Raw genomic sequence first — 20,520 nt, 5'->3', positions numbered from 1 at the left:
ACATGCAACCTAAAATATGTGATTTGGTTCATACTCCATCTACATGTAGATATTGTTGTGATTTTGGGAGGTAGCCAGGTTGGAACTGAACCAGGCTCTGGCCTTGGGTCAGTCTGCTCTTATCAAGGGTCACAAGATGACCCCCTTATTTGATAAACTGACTACAGTATTGATGTTTGAACAACATAAACAAATGTTTACATATACAGTATATGTGATTTGGTTCATACTCCATCTATATGTAGATATTGTTGTGAATTTGGGAGGTAGCCCGGTTGGAACTGAACCAGGTCTCGCATTGGGGCAGTCGGTCATAAAGGATCACAAGACCACCCTCTCTTATGAGAAACACATCCCTGCCCCTCCAAACATCCATCCACACCCCTGATAGCCCCACAGTCGTGTCATCCCACTTCTGACTAATCAGTTCAGGGATTAGTCCAACCTGGACTCAAACCCAGGTCCCTGCGGGTGCGACTGTCAGTCCAACACCTTAGCCATGAAACCAAGAGGTCCGAACCCCTTGACAAAATCACTAGGCTTGTACTAAAGGTCACCACAGTACACATCAGCATAACATTCTGAATTGCCTTCATAACTGAATACAAATATAAAAGTGCTAAATTATCACAATGTTTATTCACTTTTCAAGTAACAACAAAGACTAGTCAGTATTTTGTACTTGCCCTGGAGAATAGGAGTCAAGTTTTTTTCTTGTCCAAACAAATCCACTGGGGACAAATGCATGCACCATACACACATCAACAAAATACTTTTTGCTCTTTTGCTTTATTAGCAGTGTTCTTCAGTCTGTCGCTGGGGACAAAGGGATTTTGACAAGATGACAGAACAGCAAAAGAGCAAGGAATCATGTGCGATTATGAACCGCTTTCCCTAAAATGTAATTCATTTTAAAATGTCTTTGATACATTGAAAATAAGGACTGTGTCAGGCAAATACCAATTATTCAAGAAGTTATTTGTTTCTAAAAGCACTTTATACATAATTACAAAATCTACAAAGGGTTTTCTAATTGATAACCTGGCAAAAGCTAAATAATCATCATACTTGATGGTATGACAACAATCATCACAGTCCTAATGAGGCATCATGGTTGTTATGTTCAATGTGGGCCACAGGGGCATAAGGCATATAGCAGCAGCAAACTGGAGTCTCTTGTGTTTCTTCTGCTCCATGGTTCATAACAGAAGTAGAGAAATATATTGCACTTTAAAAGACGAGTCAAAAATGTACCTCATAGGTAACCACAACAACGGGAACCACTAAAAGAGTGTCATGCGATCGAGTGGGTTGGGATGGATGTCTTCTTGGATGCCACAACTGTTGATGAGGAGACTGAAATAACTCATCTCTGTTATACACCCCCTGTCCCTTATCCATTGAATGCCAAGGGTTTTCCCATAGAAGTAACCAAACTCAGATGAGAAAGTCTGATAAATAATCAATCAAGAGACTTCGGGGAGGGCATATAGCACACTGGCTGCAAGTGAGTGATCCATGTGTCACTCCATAGTAGTGGCACATAAATATCAAATTCAGGTTCAGGACTAGCTGCCTGCCCTCTTCCGCTTCATCCGACTTTTCTGAGGTAAATCTCACTTCTCTCGCAGGACACACACTCCTGCATCGCAGCGCTGTGTGGCCATGGAGGTGACCACCTCCCAGTTGTCAATCACTGGGTCGTAACACTCGATACTGCTCAGAAGGGAGTTTCCATCATACCTGGAGAGAGGACAAAAGAGCACAGGGGAGAATGAACAACATCATATGGCTGTGTTCAGTCACATCCTCATAATCGAAGACTGGACCATAAGGGGAGGTTGCTTTTATGATTCAGATATTACAATGTTATCTAAGCAAGAATAATATAAATCAATTAAAAGAGTTGTCATACATAATTTATATGAATAATCCCAACCAAAATGCATCTATATCTCTGTCAATACTGAAGTTGGGTACAGAGTCGCGGTCGGATGGTAACACTCCTGGCTCTATGCACATGTACAACTCTCAGCCGGAGACCGGGGTTCAATCCCTGTGTCCTCCCTTGACTCTGTATCTCCTCTTCACCTGTCTCCCCCATTTGTTTCTCATCTGTCTGTCATTAAAAGCAATAAACATATGAAAGGACAGTGAATTTCCACTCCTTTAAAATATTGGATATTTGAAATATATTAAAGTCGGAGAGGGTTTGGGATGTTTAGGCTTACCCAGCTATGGCGTAGAGTCGTCCCCGGAGGACAGTAGCTCCTACGTAGCAGCGGGGAGTGGTCATACTGGCTACTGTGGTCCAATAGTCTGTCCTAATGTTGTAAAACTCCACAGAGTCAAGATGCGCTGTTCCATCAAAGCCTCCCACCACATAGATGTGGTCGTTGAGCAAGGCTACACTGGCCCCTGCAACAAAGATTACAGGCCCTTCAGACATACTAACCATAGCCATATGTAGAGAGAGCCATACTGTATATAGTCTATATACAGCCCTGATACTATTATATTGTCATAGTCTGGAGTACTGACCTGAGCGTTTGGTAGCCATGGGGGTAACATTAGTCCAGTGTCCTGTGTGAGGGTCATACCGTTCCACTGAATTGAGGATGTTCAATCCGTCGTACCCACCTGCAACAAATTACATACATCCTTACTAAGGTCAGGGGGAAAACAGGTGGTATTTTACATATTTATACATCAACACCATTACAAACTTAAATAAAACATCTTTAATACCCACCTAGACAGTATATGAGTCCACTAGCCACCACCAGGCCAGCCCCTTCCCTGGCTGTCTGCATGTCCCCCAGCATACTCCACTGGTCAATATTGGGGTCATATCGTTCCATGCTGGTGTGACGGCGACTACCATCAAAGCCTCCAGCAACATAGATCATATCTGTGGGCAGAAAAGTGAGAAACGTTCCAACAACTTTTTGGAAGTCTGCTTTAGATAACACTTACAGGGTTTTGTTACACCTGAGGACAGTCATTCTCTTCAGTGCTATTTGCTTTTGTAAACCCCGTGACAATGAGGACTGTCAATCAGAGAAGATCCTTTACCTCCGAGTGTTGTCGCCCCGGCAAGGCCCCGCCGTACATTCATAGTGGCGACGTTGTACCAGATACCATCCTCGTCGGCCGTGTAGTCCAAGCACTCCACCGAGCTAAGCCGTGATCGACCATCGTAGCCGCCAATCACATACACGCGGTCATTGAGGGACACGGTAGCCACGTAACGCCTTTTCCGAGCAATGTTCTTTAAAAATATGCTTGGGATAAGTTAACCATGATCAGAGAATAGAGCCAAAATGTCTAATGAAAAAAAATGCTACTTACAGGTAAAAAGCTCCACTCCTGAGTTTTAGGATCATACTTCTCAACAATATCTATAGGGGATTGTTGACTGCCGAATCCTCCAATAACAAGCAGGACCTCCTTGGCACCTTGAAAGAACAACAGTGAATCACTTCTTCACATCAATAACAAGGTGGCAACTCCCACTAAGCTTGTATTGTATCCCTATTATTAGGACAAGAAAAGCACCTCAAAAAAGGGAGGGCAGTGCTGTACCTAATCTGGCTTGGGTGCGTTGCCCCTGCATCTCACTCCTCAGCTCAGGTCTAAGGTGAAATTTCTTGGCCTCATCCACAAGGTCTCGACAGGGAAGACTGCATCGAATGAGGGGCTGGAACACGTCAGAACATATACAGTACTTTATCCAGACATTAATAACACATAAAACAACACAAAAGTTTATTCCCCTGCTCAACACTTGCGGCGTGTTTTCCCGGCTCACAGTATTAATCATTCTCAATGGAGAATCTTTATTGAAAGTGGATTTTAGGCCAGGACTAGGTTTAATTTATGTACGGGAAACTGGCTGTTGATGTATTACTGCCTCACCTCGGAGTCGATAATGTCTGTGATATAGCGCGGAGTAAGCAAAGGCATCCGCACATGCTCCAGCATCTCCGATAAATACGTCTCCCTCTCTTTCCTATTGTGTTTAACCCAATTCAACACTGCCTCGAATACAGGCTCCTCTGAGTCCACCTGCAAATAGAGAAAATATGTATTGACAACCACACCCTGACAATAAAACCAAACATGCTTGTTGTAAAAATGTTAATCCTCGAGTATAACCACCCAAGGTCAAACATGCATTCAATCACACTGATTTCTTCACAGTAAATTCTCCAGTTTTAAATCAACACGGTATTACATTTAGTAGTGTTCCAGTGTCTATAAGGGTCCACACTTTTCAGTTATAATTAACACACTGCCCAGTGTAAAGCCTTATTTGCATATTTCCCAGTGTTCCTTGCCTTTCTAGTGAATTGTGTTTCAAGACCGTATTTGTTAGTGACAGACACACATGATTGTTGCATTCATTCATTTTCAGTCCTGTGGCCTTCACCCAGTGAGATTCTAAGCGAAAATGCTTTCATAATACATTTTTTTGACAATACAATAGGTATTTCATAAGGCCTTATACTGAGGGCCTGGTTTTACCCTAATACAGTGGTCTGAAATGCACAGTTTACAGGCCATATCATGCCTTCAAGTCCACTTGTCCTGGCTTGCAAAGTGATATGTAATTCCAATTGGAATCCAGCCAGAGTGGGGATATCCAACATTTGGAATTCTTATTCACCCGCAACCTGCATTCAGAATGACTGCCAGGGTTGGGAAGACTAAGATATGAGACTTCCTAAAGCATATAAACTTTAAAAACCATTTCAGTAACGTGTGCAATGAGTCCAAGTAACAGATTGGATTAGTTTAGAAACATTTGTTATTTATATTTAAGTGGCATAAGATTAATTAATCAATAAATCAACGTACATGCAAGACATAGATATTGAAACAAACAATTCTAAAAATCTACCTGAAATAGAGCATTCTGGGAAATATGATAATGATGGGCGTGGTTTTGGTTCAACTCTGATTATTAATAGTGAAGGGAAACTGAGGCTTTCTGAAATTGTTATTTACTCTGCGCTTCGACTATCTGTTCACAATGCTCATTAGTGACATCAACCGGCCAGCAATAAATAGCAGCATGTGATTATCAGATATACATGTTTACTCCACTGTTTTCATTAAAACTCTGTGGTGCAGCGGTAAGTTTTTAGCTTTAGTAGCCTATAATCAGTTGGAATACCATATTTGCACCTTTATATCATACTGCCCTTTTTTGCCTTCAAGTTGACTTTTTTTCAAAAACTGAATCTATGGCATTATTTAGGATGCTTAAAACATAAGCTTTTACTATACTAAATAAAACAAAAAATTAAATAAAACAAACAACAACAATGCAGAAAGTGTGGTTTCACATAAAACTATTTTCAAAACAGTAGGTCTTCAACAGGATTCGACCTCATAACCTCACACCCTCACATCCCCGAATGTTCCATACTCTACTTGCAAAGCTACTGGTCAGGTGAAAGTTTTTGTACAGAAAACTATAAAGTAAGTATGGTGTCCAGTAGAGGTCGGTGTTTGAAAGCCACTTAGAATCTAAGAAAGCACCGAAACCACAGCCAAATCAATGGGATCTCCCAACACATGTTTTGAAAAAGCACATGATCAAATGAAGCTTCGGACGTCATTGATGATTTGATTTGACTTCTGATAAAGTGATGTACGCATCGACACACACATTCCTCTGAGCTCCTGTATCAAATGTAATATCACTAGTTATTAACACCAACACTGGGGTTATTTTATACCAATAACTGTTAATTTAACACAGAGTTCATTTAACTCCTGAATCAACACTACACATTTTAGACCGAAAAATCAACACTAGGTAACACTGGCCAATTTTCTGTGTCCAAATAACTGAGATCAACTTCACTTCAAGAGAAAAGTCAGTCAGGTTTTAGATACAGTCAACTAGGGCACAGTTACAAAAATAACAGGAAATTGTGCCTTTGATTTAACTAAGTGTACAGTGCATTCAGAAAATGTTCAGACCCCTTCCCCTTTTCCACATTTTGTTACATTACAGCCTTATTCTATAAAAAAATGCCCTCTTCAATCTACGCACAATACCCCATGACGGTGAAAACAAGTTTTAGACATTTTTGCAAATGTATTACAAATAAAAAACAAATACCTTATTTACATAAGTATTCAGACCCTTTGCTATGAGACTCGAAATTGAGATCAGGTGCATCCTGTTTCCATTGATCATCCTTGATGTTTCTACAACTCGATTGCAGTCTACCTGTGGTAAATTCAATTGATTGGACATTCAGGCACACACAGCTGTCTACAGTATATAAGGTCTCACAATTGACAATGCATGTCAGAGCAAAAACCAAGTCATGAGGTCGAAGGAATTGTCCGTAGAGCTCCGAGACAGTATTGTGTCGAGGCAGAGATCTGGAGAAGGGTACCAAAACATTTCTTCAGCATTGAAGGTCCCCAAGAACACAGTGGCCTCCATCATTCTTAAATGGAAGAAGTTTGGAACCATTAAGACTCTTCCTAGAGCTGGCAGCCCAGCCAAACTGAGCAATCGAGGGAGAAGGGCCTTGTTCAGGGATGTGACCAAGAACCCAATGATCACTGTGACAGAGCTCCAGAGTTCCTCTGTGAAGATGGGATAACCTTCTAGAAGAACAACCATCTATGCAGCACTCCACCAATCAGGCCTTAATGGTAGAGTGGCCAGACAGAAGCCACTCCTCAGTAAAAGGCACATGACAGCCCAATTGGAGTTTGCCAAAAGGCATCAAAAGAACTCTCAGACCATGAGAGACAAGATTCTCTGGTCTGACAAAACCAAGATTGAACTCTGGCCTGAATGCCAAGCATCGCGTCTGGAGGAAACCAGGGCACCATCCCTACGGAGAAGCATGGTGGTGGCAGCATCATGCTGTGGGGATGTTTTTCAGCGGCCGGGACTGGGAGATTAGGCAGGAATGAGGGAAAGATGAACGGAGCAAAGTACAGAGAGATCCTTTATGAAAACCTGCTCCAGAGCACTCAGGACCTCAGACTGGGGCGAAGGTTCAACTTCCAACAGGATAACAACCCTAAGTACACAGCCAAGACAACCCAGGAGTGGCTTCGGGACAAGTCTCTGAATGTCCTTGAGTGGCCCAGCCAGAGCCTAGACATGCACCCGATTGAACATCTCCGGGGAGACCTAAAAATAGCTGTGCAGCAAGGCTCCCCATCCAACCTGACAGAGCTTGAGAGGATCTGCAGAGAAGAATGGGAGAAACTCCCAAAATATGGCTGTGCCAAGCTTCTAGCGCCATACCCAAGAAGTCTTGAGGCTGTAATCGCCTCCAAAGGTGCTTCAACAAAGTACTGAGGAAAGTGTCTGAATACTTGTGTTAATGTAATATTTCTGTTTTTTTTATACATTTGCAAACATTTCTAAAAACCAGTTTTTGTCTTTGTTATTCTGGGGTATTGTGTGTAGATTGATGAGGGGGTGAAATTATTTAATCCATTTTAGAATAAGGCTGTAACGTAACAAAATGTGGAAAAGGTCAAGGGGTCTGAATACTTTCCAAATGCACCGTATATTACAGACATTTGATCACGAAAATCATGACAAACAAAAATACTTTGAATTCATAGGTAAACTATAAATAAAGTCCCATGGTTAGAATTATTTTTTTATAAAGAAAGATATGCGCTGTGCAGTTAAAGACAGGAATTTTCAGAGCACGAAAGCATACTTAAATCAAATTGTCTTCCCCATATTTTCAGAGCCAGGACAATCTGCACAGGGGGCCCCATTAATGGAGATTATTGCAGGTCTACACTTGCACTGTTCCTTTCCAATTTGAGACTTGGGAAAAGTGACCCCACGCTTTCAAAGACGACCCTGAATGGAGATCAGAAATGCACCCGAGGCAGCATGACTGTGTGCTCTCTGAATTCACAAACAAATTCGGTACACTATTCAACTTTGGTAGCACTTTACATCAAGTTTCTCTTATAGCTTAGTAACATCATAATTACACCAGTAACAACATTGCATTAACATGTTGTTACTTAGTTCTTCAGTAATTGTAGTTTAATTACATAGAAATTGAGTTGTAATTACAAAAGAGGAACAGTGACTTTTCCTATTACAAAAACCATTCAACTCCATTAATACGCATTTACAAAGGCTACCTAATTTACAAAGGCTACCTAATGGCTACCTAATTTACAAAGGCTACCTAATGGCTACCTAATTTACAAAGGCTACCTAATTTACAAAGGCTACAATGTAAAACAACAATATTACAATCCAATTAGAGCGTTAAAACACAGGTATAATACCTCATCAAATCCACCTTTGTTTACCTGGATTTCATCGCATTTAACTAGTTTTTCAACCTCGTTCTGGCAGAGCAGCATAAACTCCTCATGTTGAACAACCTCAGGGAAGTGCTTCTGAGAGAAGAGCTCAGCGGCCTGCATCAGGTCAAGGCAATTGTGGGTCTCAGCAAAGTCCCGAATGCCCAGGCAGTTTGTGGGATCAAGCTGACTATCCAGAAAGTCACAACATGCTCTTTTCACTCCTGAGGAATACAAAGAAGTGCAGGACGTTAATTTGTGAAATAATGTTGAAGTATTTAAAACTGCAATATGTAACTTTTTGGGCAACCTAACAAAATTCACATAGAAATGTGTGTTATATTATCTGTCACTCTCATTAAAAGCAAGTCTAAGAAGCGGTATATATGTTCTATGTGTGTCATTTCTTTGCTTCCCGTTGTTTTTGTGTCTTTCACTTTTGGTTTTGTACACCAGCTTCAAACAACTGAAAATACAATATTTTTGGTTATAGAAAATATATTTCACAGCGGTTTAGATGGTACAATGATTCTCTACACTATACCTGCTTGTTTTTTTCACAAAATGAAATTTGTATTTTAGCAACCTGGATATGGCAGAGCGATTTCTGCCTAGTGCATCTTTATTTTTGCTAAAAACTTGTTGAGATAAATTAACAATGTTTCAACTATATTATCAAATTAGCAACACATTAGCCAATCATATTGCACAAACCTGATAAGGGGTGCTGATGGGTGTGCATTTCCTTTTACAAAAGAGCAGATTTAGATTTAACTGTCATTCAGCTGTTTTGAAAGCCAAGAAGAAAAAATACAAATTGAGTACAATACAAGCTTGCTAGGACAGAACAAATACAACAAAGGCCAAAGCCAACAATGGCAGGAGTCTCTCACAGCCTACCCCACCCAAATTGAGAGGCCTTTGAAGCCCCCTCCCACTGTTCAGTCCATTCACTGGCATTTTATACCAGAAATCTGCCTCCAGAAAAAAGCTTCTCCCAAGTGGGTGTGACACCTACTACCTGTCTCCCCCTGTCTGGTACAGGTACCCTCGCTACACTCCCCCCTCTCTCCCGAGCTATCGCTCGCCTTCAGCACACACGCATTGTTGTGGCGAGTGACTCTGAACTTACAGTGGCTAGCCCCAAGTCATTATCCTCTACGGGATCAGTGTCCCTTCACCGGGATGATTGAGCTAACATGTGCTAATGTGATTAGCATGATGTTGTAAGTAACAAGAACATTTCCCAGGACATAGACTTGTCTTATATGGGCAGAAAACTTAAATTATTGTTAATCTCACTGCACTGTCCAATTTACAGTAGCTATTACAGTGACAAAAATACCATGCTATTGTTTGAGGAGAGTGTACAACACATATGTCAGAGTCAAGGCCCGCGGGCCACATCCGGCCCGCAAGAAGGTTTTTTACGGCCCCTGGGATGATCTTGATTTATTATTAGAACCGGCCCGCAGCAAGCCGGCAGCCCGCAGATCTTTTACACGCACCAATACTACATTTCCCACAATGCAAAGGTGACGCACCGAGCAGTAGGCTGCTTCATTTCAATATTTATTGGCACAGCAGTCGTCAGCATCACAGTAAAATTAACTTTCAGATACCCATCAAAAATGGCAAAACGGAAGGTGGATACTGAGAACCGGGGGTTTCAAACAAGGTGGGAGTCGGAGTATATGTTCACGAAGGTAGCTGGAAAACCTGTGTGTCTTCTGTGTGGAGAAAGTGTGGCGGTACTGAAAGAGTATAATCTGAGACGACATTATGAAACGAAACACGCGGACACACACGCGGACGCAACTGTCAAGGCCAGTTTTATTTTGGCAGAAGAGATCGCTAAATCAGCCCGGCCATTTACGGAGGGGGATTTCATCAAAAACTGCATGATTAAAGTTTGTGACGAAGTTTGCCCAGAAAAAAGGCAACTCTTTTTAAATGTGAGTCTGAGCAGAAACACCATTGCCGAGAGAGTAGACCAGTTGTCCATCAATCTAAAAGAGCAGCTTGTGAAAAAGGGAAAAGATTTTATTGCATATTCCTTGGCTGTGGATGAGAGCACCGACATTTCTGACATTGCCCAGTTGTCAATTTTCATCCGCGGAGTGGACTCCAACCTAAGCGTGACAGAGGAGTTTTTGGCTTTACGTCCTATGCATGGCACAACTACGGGGCATGATTTGTATGAAGAGGTGTCAAGATGTGTAAATGAGATGGAGCTGCCTTGGGAAAAACTCGTGGGTTTGACAACCGACGGAGCACCTGCGATGTGTGGACACAGGAGCGGACTGGTGGCGAAGATACGGGAAAAGATGCAAGAGGAAAACGCGACAGGTGAGCTGACAGCTTATCATTGTATCATACACCAGGAAGCGTTGTGCGGTAAAGCCTTGAAAATGGAGCATGTAATGAGCATCATCACGCGCACAGTTAACTTTATCAGAGCCAAAGGTTTGAATCACCGCCAGTTCAAGGCATTTCTGACGGAGTTAGAAACGGAGCATGGTGATTTGCCTTATCACACAGAGGTGCGATGGCTAAGCCAGGGAAAGGTGCTTCAAAGATGTTTCGAGCTTCGTGAGGAGATTTGTCTGTTCTTGGACAGCAAAGGGAAAGACACAACACAACTCCGAGACGAAATGTTTCTGTGTGAAATGGCTTTTCTGTGTGACATTACGAGTCATCTGAATGCAATAAACTTGCAGCTGCAGGGTCGGGATCGTGTCATCTCTGATATGTACAGTACAGTGAAGGCATTTAAAACCAAACTGACTCTGTGGGAGACGCAGATGCGGAAAGAAAATTTGAGCCACTTTCCCAGCTGCCAGACCATGAAAGAGAAGCTCTCTACCAGTGCGTTCCCGAGCACACAGTTGGCTGATAAAATAGGTATGCTTGCCGCTGACTTTCGACGCCGATTTGCTGACTTTGAAGCACAAAAAAGCAGGTTGGAACTGCTCGGTAACCCATTTGCTGTTGACGTGGAAAGCTCACCACCAAACCTCCAAATGGAGTTGATTGACCTCCAATGCAATGATGCACTGAGGGCAAAATATGCGGCAGTGGGTGCTGCGGAGTTCGCCCGTTTCCTCCCCGGCACAATGCCCCAGCTGCGCATCCAGGCTGCTCAAACGTTGTCTATGTTTGGCAGCACATACCTGTGTGAACAACTGTTTTCTTTGATGAACCTGAACAAAACATCACACAGAAGTCGACTTACTGCTGAACACCTCCACTCAATTCTGAGGATTTCTTCAGCTCAGAGCCTTACCCCGAACATTGATGAACTTGTGGAAAAGATGGGACACCACCAAGTATCACCCTCAACCTCAAACAAGTGAACATTACTGTGCAATCACATATTTAGAGTTTTTACTCAGTTCAAGTTTAAAAGTTAAAATTTAATATTTGTTTTCACTGCATGTTACTTCTCCTTAAACAAAGTGTTGTTTTTGATTAATAGATTTTTGCACTTTATTTTTTTGTATTTCAATCCAATTATATTTTAAAAAATATTTCAGTTGAGTGGATGATAGAAAATTGCTATTATTGTTTTTTCTTTGAAGTAAATTTAGCCCACTTTTGCTAAAATAGAAAATATAGTCTACTGATGGTGCCTTGAATACCGGTTTCTTTCATTTAATGTTCATGTTATGGGGATATTTATATAAAGGAAATTTGTCTTTTGTGTCTGTTGAAAATTAAAGATTACTGACAGAGCCATAAGAAAATATTGCTTTATTTATCTGATCATATTGTAATATATTTGTTAGGTTTTCAGTAGGTTCAATTAGGTTCACTAGACTATATGCGTCATTTAAAAATTTTTCAATGAACATTCGAACAGTCCGGCCCTCGTCTTGTAGCTGATTTTTTTATTTGGCCCTCCGTCCATTTGACTTTGACACCCCTGGTGTACAACAACAAAAATCTTATCACGGCAAATGGTTTGAACATTCACCGCTGAAGGTAAATAATGTACTTACATTCAGTAATATTGCTCTTATTTGTTATCCTGAGGGTCCCAGAGATAAAAATGTAGCATAGTTTTGTTTGCTAAAATCAAATTTTATATTCAAATGTAGGAACTGGGTTCTGAAGTTTCTGAAACTGCACTTGTGAAGGTGGTAAATGACCTTTTAATGGTGTCAGACCGAGGCTCTGCATCTGTCCTAGTGCTCCTAGACCTTAGTGCTGCTTTTGATACCATCGATCACCGCATTCTTTTGAAGAGATTGGAAACCCAAATTGGTCTACACGGACAAGTTCTGGCCTGGTTTAGATCTTATCTGTCAGAAAGATATCGGTTTGTCTCTGTGAATGGTTTGTCTTCTGACAAATCAACTGTAAATTTCAGTGTTCCTCAAAGTTCCCTTTTAGGACCACTATTGTTTTCACTATATATTTTACCTCTTGCGGATGTCATTCGAAAAACATAATGTTAACTTTCACTGCTATGCGGATGACACACAGCTGTACATTTCAATGAAACATAGTGAAGCACCAAAATTGCCCTCGCTAGAAGCCTGTGTTTCAGACATAAGGAAGTGGATGGCTGCAAACTTTCTACTTTTAAACTCGGACAAAACAGAGATGCTTGATCTAGGTCCCAAGAAACAAAGAGATCTTCTGTTAAATCTGACAATTAATCTTGATGGTTGTACAGTCGTCTCGAATAAAACTGTGAAGGACCTCGGCTTTACTCTGGACCCTGATCTCTCTTTTGACTAACATATCAAGACTGTTTCAAGTACAGCTTTTTTCCATCTATGTAACATTGCAAAAATCAGAAACTTTCTGTACAAAAATGATGCAGCAAAATTAATCCATGCTTTTGTTACTTCTAGGTTAGACTACTGCAATGCTCTACTTTCCGGCTACCCGGATAAAGCACTAAATAAACTTCAGTTAGTGCTTAATACGGCTGCTAGAATCCTGACTAGAACCAAAACATTTGATCATATTACTCCAGTGCTAGCCTCCTACACTGGCTTCCTGTTAAGGCAAGGGCTGATTTCAAGGTTTTACTGCTAACCTACAAAGCATTACATGGGCTTGCTCCTACCTATCTTTCCGATTTGGTCCTGCCATACATACCTACACGTACGCTACGGTCACAAGATGCAGGCCTCCTAATTGTCCCTAGAATTTCTAAGCAAACAGCTGGAGGCAGTGCTTTCTCCTTTAGAGCTACATTTTTATGGAACGGTCTGTCTACCCATGTGAGAGACGCAGACTCGGTCTCAACCTTTAAGTCTTTACTGAAGACTCATCTCTTCAGTACGTCATATGATTGAGTGTAGTCTGGCCCAGGAGTGTGAAGGAACAAAAAGGCTCTGGAGTAACGAACCGCCCTTGCTGTCTCTGCCTGGCCGGTTCCCCTCTCTCCACTGGGATTCTCTGCCTCTGACCCTATTACAGGGGCTGAGTCACTGGCTTACTGGTCCTCTTCCATGCCATCCCTAGGAGGGGTGCGTCACTTGAGTGGGTTGAGTCACTGACGTGATCTTCCTATCTGGGTTGGCGCCTCCACTTGGGTTGTGCCGTGGTGGAGATCTTTGTGGGCTATACTCGGCCTTGTCTCAGGATGGTAAGTTGGTGGTTGAAGATATCCCTCTAGTGGTGTGGGCACTGTGCTTTGGCAAAGTGGGTGGGGTTATATCCTGCCTGTTTTGCCCTGTCCGGGGGTATCATCGGATGGAGCCACAGTGTCTCCTGACCCCTCCTGTTTCAGCCTCCATTATTTATGCTGCAGTAGTTCATGTGTCAGGGGGCTAGGGTCAGTCTGTTATTTCTGGAGTACTTCTCCTGTTTTATCCGGTGTCCTGTGTGAATTTAAGTATGCTATCTCTCTCTCTCTCTCTCTCTCTCTCTCTCACTCTCTCTCAGAGGACCTGAGCCCTAGGACCATGCCTGAGGACTATCTGGCATGACGACTCCTTGCTGTCCCCAGTCCACCTGGCCGTGCTGCTGCTCCAGTTTCAACTGTTCTGCCTGCGGCTATGGAACCCTGACCTGTTCACCGGACGTGCTACCTGTCCCAGACCTGCTGTTTTCAACTCTCTAGAGACAGCAGGAGCGGTAGAGATACTCTTAATGATCGACTATGAAATGCCAAATTACATTTACTCCTGAGGTGCTGACTTGTTGCACCCTCGACAACTACTCTGATTATTATTATTTGACCATGCTGGTCATTTATGAACATTTGAACATCTTGGCCATGTTCTGTTATAATCTCCACCCGGCACAGCCAGAAGAGGACTGGCCACCCCTCATAGCCTGGTTCCTCTCTCGGTTTCTTCCTAGGTTTTGGCCTTTCTAGGGAGTTTTTCCTAGCCACCGTGCTTCTACACCTGCATTGCTTGCTGTTTGGGCCTTTAGGCTGGGTTTCTGTACAGCACTTTGAGATATCAGCTGATGTAAGAAGGGCTATATAAATACATTTGATTTGATTTAAAGTTTGAACCCCTGCTGTTTCTGGATTTGGGTACATCATTTTAGGCAAAAATTGGAAAAAAAGCGTCCATTCCTTAATCTTGTTCTGCACACCTCCAAAACTAAGGTCATGTGGTTTGGTAAGAAGAATGCCCTTCTCCCCACCGGTATGATTACTACCTCCTGAGGGTTTAAAGCTTGAGGTAGTCACCTCATACAAGTACTTGCGAGTATGGCTAGATGGTACACTGTCCTTCTCTCAGCACATATCAAAGCTACAGGCTAAAGTTAAATCTAGACTTGGTTTCCTCTATCGTAATCGCTCCTCTTTCACCCCAGCTGCCAAACTAACCCTTATTCAGATGACCATCCTACCCATGTTCGATTACGGAGATGTAATTTATAGATTGACAGGTAAGGGTGCACTCGGGTGGCTAGATGTTCTTTACCATTCTGCCATCAGATTTGCCACCACTGCTCCTTATAGGACACATCACTGCACTCTATACTCCTCTATAAACTGGTCAACTCTGTATACCCGTCGCAAGACCCACTGGTTGATGCTTATTTATAAAACCCTCTCAGGCCTCACTCCCCCCTATCTGAGCTATCTACTGCAGCGCTCATTCTCCACATACAACACCCATTCCACCAGTCACATTCTGTTAAAGGTGTGCTCCCTCTCCAGCCTCTAGGTCACCAGGCTGCTCATTATGGTGCACACCTGTCACCATCATTACGCGCACCTACGCGTCATCAGACTCACCTGGACTCCATCACTTCCCTGATTACCTTCCCTATATATGTCACTCCCTTTGGTTCCTTCCCCAGGCGTTATTGTTTCTGTTTCATGACTGTGCGTTGTTCGTGTTTCTTGTTTTGTATTATGTTGCGTTTATTTATTAGAACACTCACTCCCTGAACTTGCTTCCCGACTCTCAGCGCACATCGTCAAAAAAGATCGCCAAAGCACACACATCCCTGGATCGCTTGTCTTTTTTCATTTTAATGGCAGCTAGCGACTGAAATGAGCCAAAACAAACACTCAAACTGGACAGTTTTATCTCAATTTCTTCATTCAAAGACTCAATTATGGACACTCTTACTGAGAGTTGTGGCTGCTTCACGTGATGTATTGTTGTCTCTACCTTCTTGCCCTTTGTGCTGTTGTCTGTGCCCAATAATGTTTGCACAATGTTTTGTGCTGCTACCATGTTGTTGTTGTGTTACTGTCATGCTGTGTTATGTGTTGCTGCCATGTTATGTTGTCTTAGGTCTCTCTTTATCTAGTGTTGTGGTGTCTCTCTTATTGTGATGTGTGTTTTGTCCTATTATATATATATTTAATCCCAGCTCCCATCCCCGCAGGAGGCCTTTTGGTTGGCCATCATTGTAAGTAAGAATTTGTTCTGACTTTCCTAATTTTTTTTTTTTAAGTAAAACAAAATGGTACTTTATTCCGCAGAGTACATACTGTGGATGTAAAGTATAGTGCATATAGCACACCCTGTCCAAGGGTTGTCATATTATTTTTTGACTTCTCAATTTACCTTTGAGCTGCAGCAGACAGGCAGCAGGAAGCAGTTCCTGGACATTCTCCACTGTGACCAGGACTGTCTCTGTGTAAACAAAGTCCAGCAGGATCTCCATGGTGGACGCAGTCAACCCCTGAATGTCTACGAAGGATTTCCCTTTCTCTGAAAGCTGCAAAAGAACAACAGCAAAGACAGACACGTCAGCTTAAATGACTAGCTACTAGTAGTACTAGTTGTAGTCTCTCTCCCCAGACCCTGGATGCTCCGCACGCTCCATCTGGCTGTGAGAAGAGACTAGACTAGGGGAATACATCACACAAAAAATATAAATGGTTTATTATTTGTCATACATGTGTAGGAAGCAGTGAATTATAGTCAGCTTTGTTAGTAAAAGAGCAATGCTCACCTGATTATTCATAGAGCTAAAAATGTTAAAGGAAAGAAACTAGGTCAACTGAGCTGCAGAGAAATAATTAGCATTGGACTATTTCTGCTATGCACTTTCATGGCTTTTTCGTGGTTGTGAATATGATCCATGCAATTTAGTTCAAGTTTTTATTAAATGAATAACCAGATGGCAGTCCGATAAGACACCGAAAGACATATTTCTCAAAAAATGAATAGCAGTTTAATTTCAGCCTACACAAATCTTAGCTGGGTTCTAAGCACAAGGGATATGTAGAAACTATTTTGGTAATGTCAACCTCAGAATCAGTTAATCAATTATTCCCTGTCTCTTTCTGCATATAAAGAGAACCACCAGCAAAAGTATTTAGAAAGTTATTATTGCTGATGACACTGGTGATCAGTCTGGTTAGGATTAGATTTCCGGGCAACCTTTTTTTGTCCTGGTTTTTTGAGGAGTCACCTCTACATTATCGCCAGTCTTGTGCTTACAGTTACCTCGCTGGTGAACATGGCGCAGAAGTAGTCACTGCAGGCTGCCAGGACAATGCGGTGCACAGGAAAGTCAGTATTCTCCACTCTCAAAGTGATGTCACAGAGTGTGTTGCTCTTACGAAGTGCGTTCATGGCATTGAGGATGGATTTGGCATGGGAGTTGGTCATGATGTCTTTGGGAGCCATGGTACTGTACTTGACAAGAGGGCCTCAAGTTTCAAGAATCTCAACGTGCTGCAATATCTGGCAAAAACAGAAAAGCGCGATTGAACATAGTTTGCAGGCAAAGATGACAAATGATGATACATTACATGAGACCTCGACCACTGAGGTTTACAGCTGTTTAATGTGCAGGCAAATACATGTTTTTATTTCACCTTTATTTAACCAGGTAGGCTAGTTGAGAACAAGTTCTCATTTGCAACTGCAACCTGGCCAAGATAAAGCAAAGCAGTTCGACACATACAACAACACAGAGTTACACATGGACAAACATACAAGAGAGCAAACATACAATCAATAATACAGCAGAAAAAGTCTATATACAGCATGTGCAAATGAGGTAGGATAAGGGAGGTAAAGGCAATAAATAGGCCATGGTGGCAAAGTAATTACAATATAGCAATTAATAAACACTGGAATGGTAGAATGTGCAGAATATGAATGTGCAAGTAGAGATACTGGGGTGCAAAGGAGCAAGATAAATAAATAAATACAGTATGGGGATGAGGTAGTTGGATGGTTTATTTGGGCTACGTACAAGTGCGGTGATTTGTGAGCTGCTCTGACAGCTTGTGCTTAAAGCTGGTGAGGGGGATATGAAATTGTGTGCCAACATAATGTGTAACGTAACTGATATGAAAAGTAAATACTTATATTTTGCACCATTTTCTTCCAACCTGAAAATGCTGTGAAGGCACGCCCATTTTCTAAAGAATTGCATTATGGGCCCTCAAAGCACGGCAATTGTATCCACTGCTTATTTAGGATTTTATTTGTATTTATTTTTTAGAGAAATTGTTTTTATTTTTGTATTATTTTTCATTTATTTTACATAGGGGAACACAAGTACATATAAAGAATATGCAAAGGACAATTGGGCTAGGGGGTACAATATCACATTACACAAGGACCTCAAGGGACATACATACATTTATAATTCTAAAAGCTTTTTTGTTGGTAGAGTATTTAATTGTCTTTAAAATATAGTTCAATTTATTTTTGTAAGGTAAGAAAATGTGTTTTATTTGTAAATTTACATTTATAAATAATAATTTTGGCCAAAAGAATAATTACGTAAATTAAAATTACGTAAAATTGTTTCAACTTATTTCTATCATAGGTAAAGAATCTTCATAAATGTGTTCAATTATAAATCTACTGATGTCTTGCCACAGATTTCTTACATGAATACAATGGCAAAAAATATTCAACACTGTTTCTGGGTGGTCACTACAATATATATATTTTTTACTAATTCATATAGTGAAAAAAAAGAAGAAACTTCCTTCATTTTGTTAATAAGTATGTATGTGTGGCAACATCCAACCTTTTTTCCAACCGATATTATCAATAAAACCATTCCAATAAAGCATGACATAAAGTATAGATACAACAACCTGTTGACAAAAGGCTTGTATAGCTCTATTGTTGTTGAATGGACCAAAAGAAAAACAAATCTTTCCTACCAATGAGTCAACAGGGTTAATCATAGGTATGTTTTTATTTAACCTTCATTTAACTAGAGGCAAGTAAGTTAATAACACATTCTTATTTACAATGACGGCCTACCAAAAGGCAAAAGCCCTACTGCGGGGACTGGGGGTTAAGGTCATGTTCTGAGGATCAGGTCTTGACATTTTCCTGAATAATAAAGCAACACCTGAGGGAATGGCATCTTAAACAGCTGTAAAATCTTTAGGCGTGACAGGGATCTTGTAAAGTATACTTTTATGAACTGGGTGGTTTGAGCCCTGAATTCTGATTGGCTGAAAGTCATGGCGTATCAGACAGTATACCACAGGTATGACAAAACATTTAGTTGTACTGCTCTAATTATGTTGGTAATCAGTTTACAATAGTAATAAGGCTCCTCGGGGGTTTGTGGTATATGGCCGTGGTCAATATACCACAGCTAAGGGCAGTGTCCAGGTACTCCGCGTTGTGTTGTGCGTAGGAACAGCCCTAGCCGGCATATATTGGCCATATACCACACCTCCTCGGACCTTAATGCTTAAGAATACTTGTATTTTGGCGAATGTAGTATGACATCCGGGAACTTTTGGCATACTAACTATATCCATACTATGACCAATAATCATACTACATACTTAAGTACGAGTATTCGAACACAGCTGGATTCCAATAGCTAGCTAACGTTCCATTTATTTGGCTAAACTGGTGTGGAACTTACTCCTCAGTCTGAAGTGTCCCCACATGCGTCAACAAACAGCAAGGCAGAGGTTCCGAGTTAGTGCCAGGTATGGGCCGAATTGGAAGGAAGTTGTACTCGTTAAATAAGCGACGCTACACTGGCATACGTCCAAGTCGAGTTGAATTAGATTTACTAAAAGCAAGGATTTTAAATAAGATGTCACCTTATGACGTTTTCCAACTCCAAATAGCTAACTAACTAGCAGGTGGTTATGCCAAGGCTAACTAGCCGCAGATAACCGTTGCTAACTACGAGTTAATGGTTTGAATGAATATGACAGACAAACTACCAAATAAGGAACACGAATGGCACACACAGTATCAAGCAATACAACTACCCACCACCTAGCTAGTTAGCTTGCTAATGCTATCTAGCTAACTCCAATGCAATGATGGCAGGCGTCCAAGTCAGAGTTGAAGATGCCAAATGTGATCCATGGTAGCGTGTGCTTTCCTGCAATAGTGTGGGCTATTGCGAATTCGTTTTTCAAAGTAATTACTAACAAAATATGAATTTCAAGGATGTCGCAACAAATCTTGCTGGGAAAGCCTTCCGCAGTCAGTGTAGCCTTTGACAAAAACACGATGACTATACGTCACGACTCACATACGCACAAGCAGACCTCTAATGTGAATGTGCATGTTTTTACTATTGAAAGTAAACACTGAACCAATGTAAACACACCCGCAAAAACTCAGAATCAAAGCAATACATTTTTTTTCTCTCCCTTTTTAACAAATTTAGCAAGGGAATTTTTGTTTGTTTATTGTTGTGACCGCCTGCTTGAAATCGCAGGCGCAGGGTCGCTGGAGTTCGATTTCTAATGAATGGTGCCAAAAGTGCAACATCGTCAACTTGGCGCACACCGGT

The 20,520-nt window shown here is 41.5% G+C and overlaps 1 protein-coding gene across 6 annotated transcripts; it reads right to left on the bottom strand.

Moving 5' to 3' along the window:
- Positions 1 to 620: 620 nt before the first annotated feature.
- klhl12 (kelch-like family member 12) lies at positions 621 to 20,281 on the bottom strand. 6 transcript variants are annotated; one of them, XR_002468955.3, is made up of 13 exons: positions 19,992 to 20,281; positions 17,220 to 17,459; positions 16,332 to 16,485; positions 8,335 to 8,552; positions 3,919 to 4,068; positions 3,586 to 3,700; positions 3,352 to 3,458; positions 3,076 to 3,271; positions 2,753 to 2,911; positions 2,542 to 2,640; positions 2,232 to 2,418; positions 1,916 to 2,119; positions 621 to 1,743 (listed from the first exon to the last, which is right to left on the bottom strand). XR_002468955.3 is itself a non-coding variant. In XM_021566174.3 (12 exons), the coding sequence occupies exons 2-12, from the start codon at positions 17,400 to 17,402 to the stop codon at positions 2,050 to 2,052; spliced, it is 1,638 nt and encodes a 545-aa protein (XP_021421849.1). In that variant the 5' UTR covers positions 17,403 to 17,459; positions 19,992 to 20,278; the 3' UTR covers positions 621 to 2,049. The 6 variants fall into 6 exon arrangements, 4 of the variants coding, with proteins under 4 accessions (XP_021421849.1, XP_021421846.1, XP_090059158.1 ...); XR_016487307.1 differs by having other exon boundaries at positions 19,630 to 20,242; XM_021566174.3 differs by having other exon boundaries at positions 621 to 2,119; positions 19,992 to 20,278.
- Between the last annotated feature and the right edge of the window lie 239 nt (positions 20,282 to 20,520).

The sequence above is a fragment of the Oncorhynchus mykiss genome, chromosome 16 (assembly GCF_057628025.1).
Source record: "Oncorhynchus mykiss isolate SJ-2025 chromosome 16, ASM5762802v1, whole genome shotgun sequence".
In the NCBI taxonomy this organism is placed as follows: Eukaryota; Metazoa; Chordata; class Actinopteri; order Salmoniformes; family Salmonidae; genus Oncorhynchus; species Oncorhynchus mykiss.
The sequence above is the reverse complement of the archived record's forward strand: the minus strand, read 5'-3'. Positions and strand labels throughout refer to the sequence as shown.

Bases quoted from the DNA above. Each gene is read 5' to 3' on its own strand.
- klhl12 (XM_021566171.3), bottom strand. From the start codon at position 17,402: ATGGCTCCCAAAGACATCATGACCAACTCCCATGCCAAATCCATCCTC. The intron at 4,069-8,334 runs GTAAACAAAGGT...CTCTATTTGCAG, and splicing joins TTAAATGCGATGAAATCCAG to GTGGACTCAGAGGAGCCTGT. The intron at 1,744-2,231 runs GTAAGCCTAAAC...TCCTCTCTCCAG, and splicing joins CGACTCTACGCCATAGCTGG to GTATGATGGAAACTCCCTTC.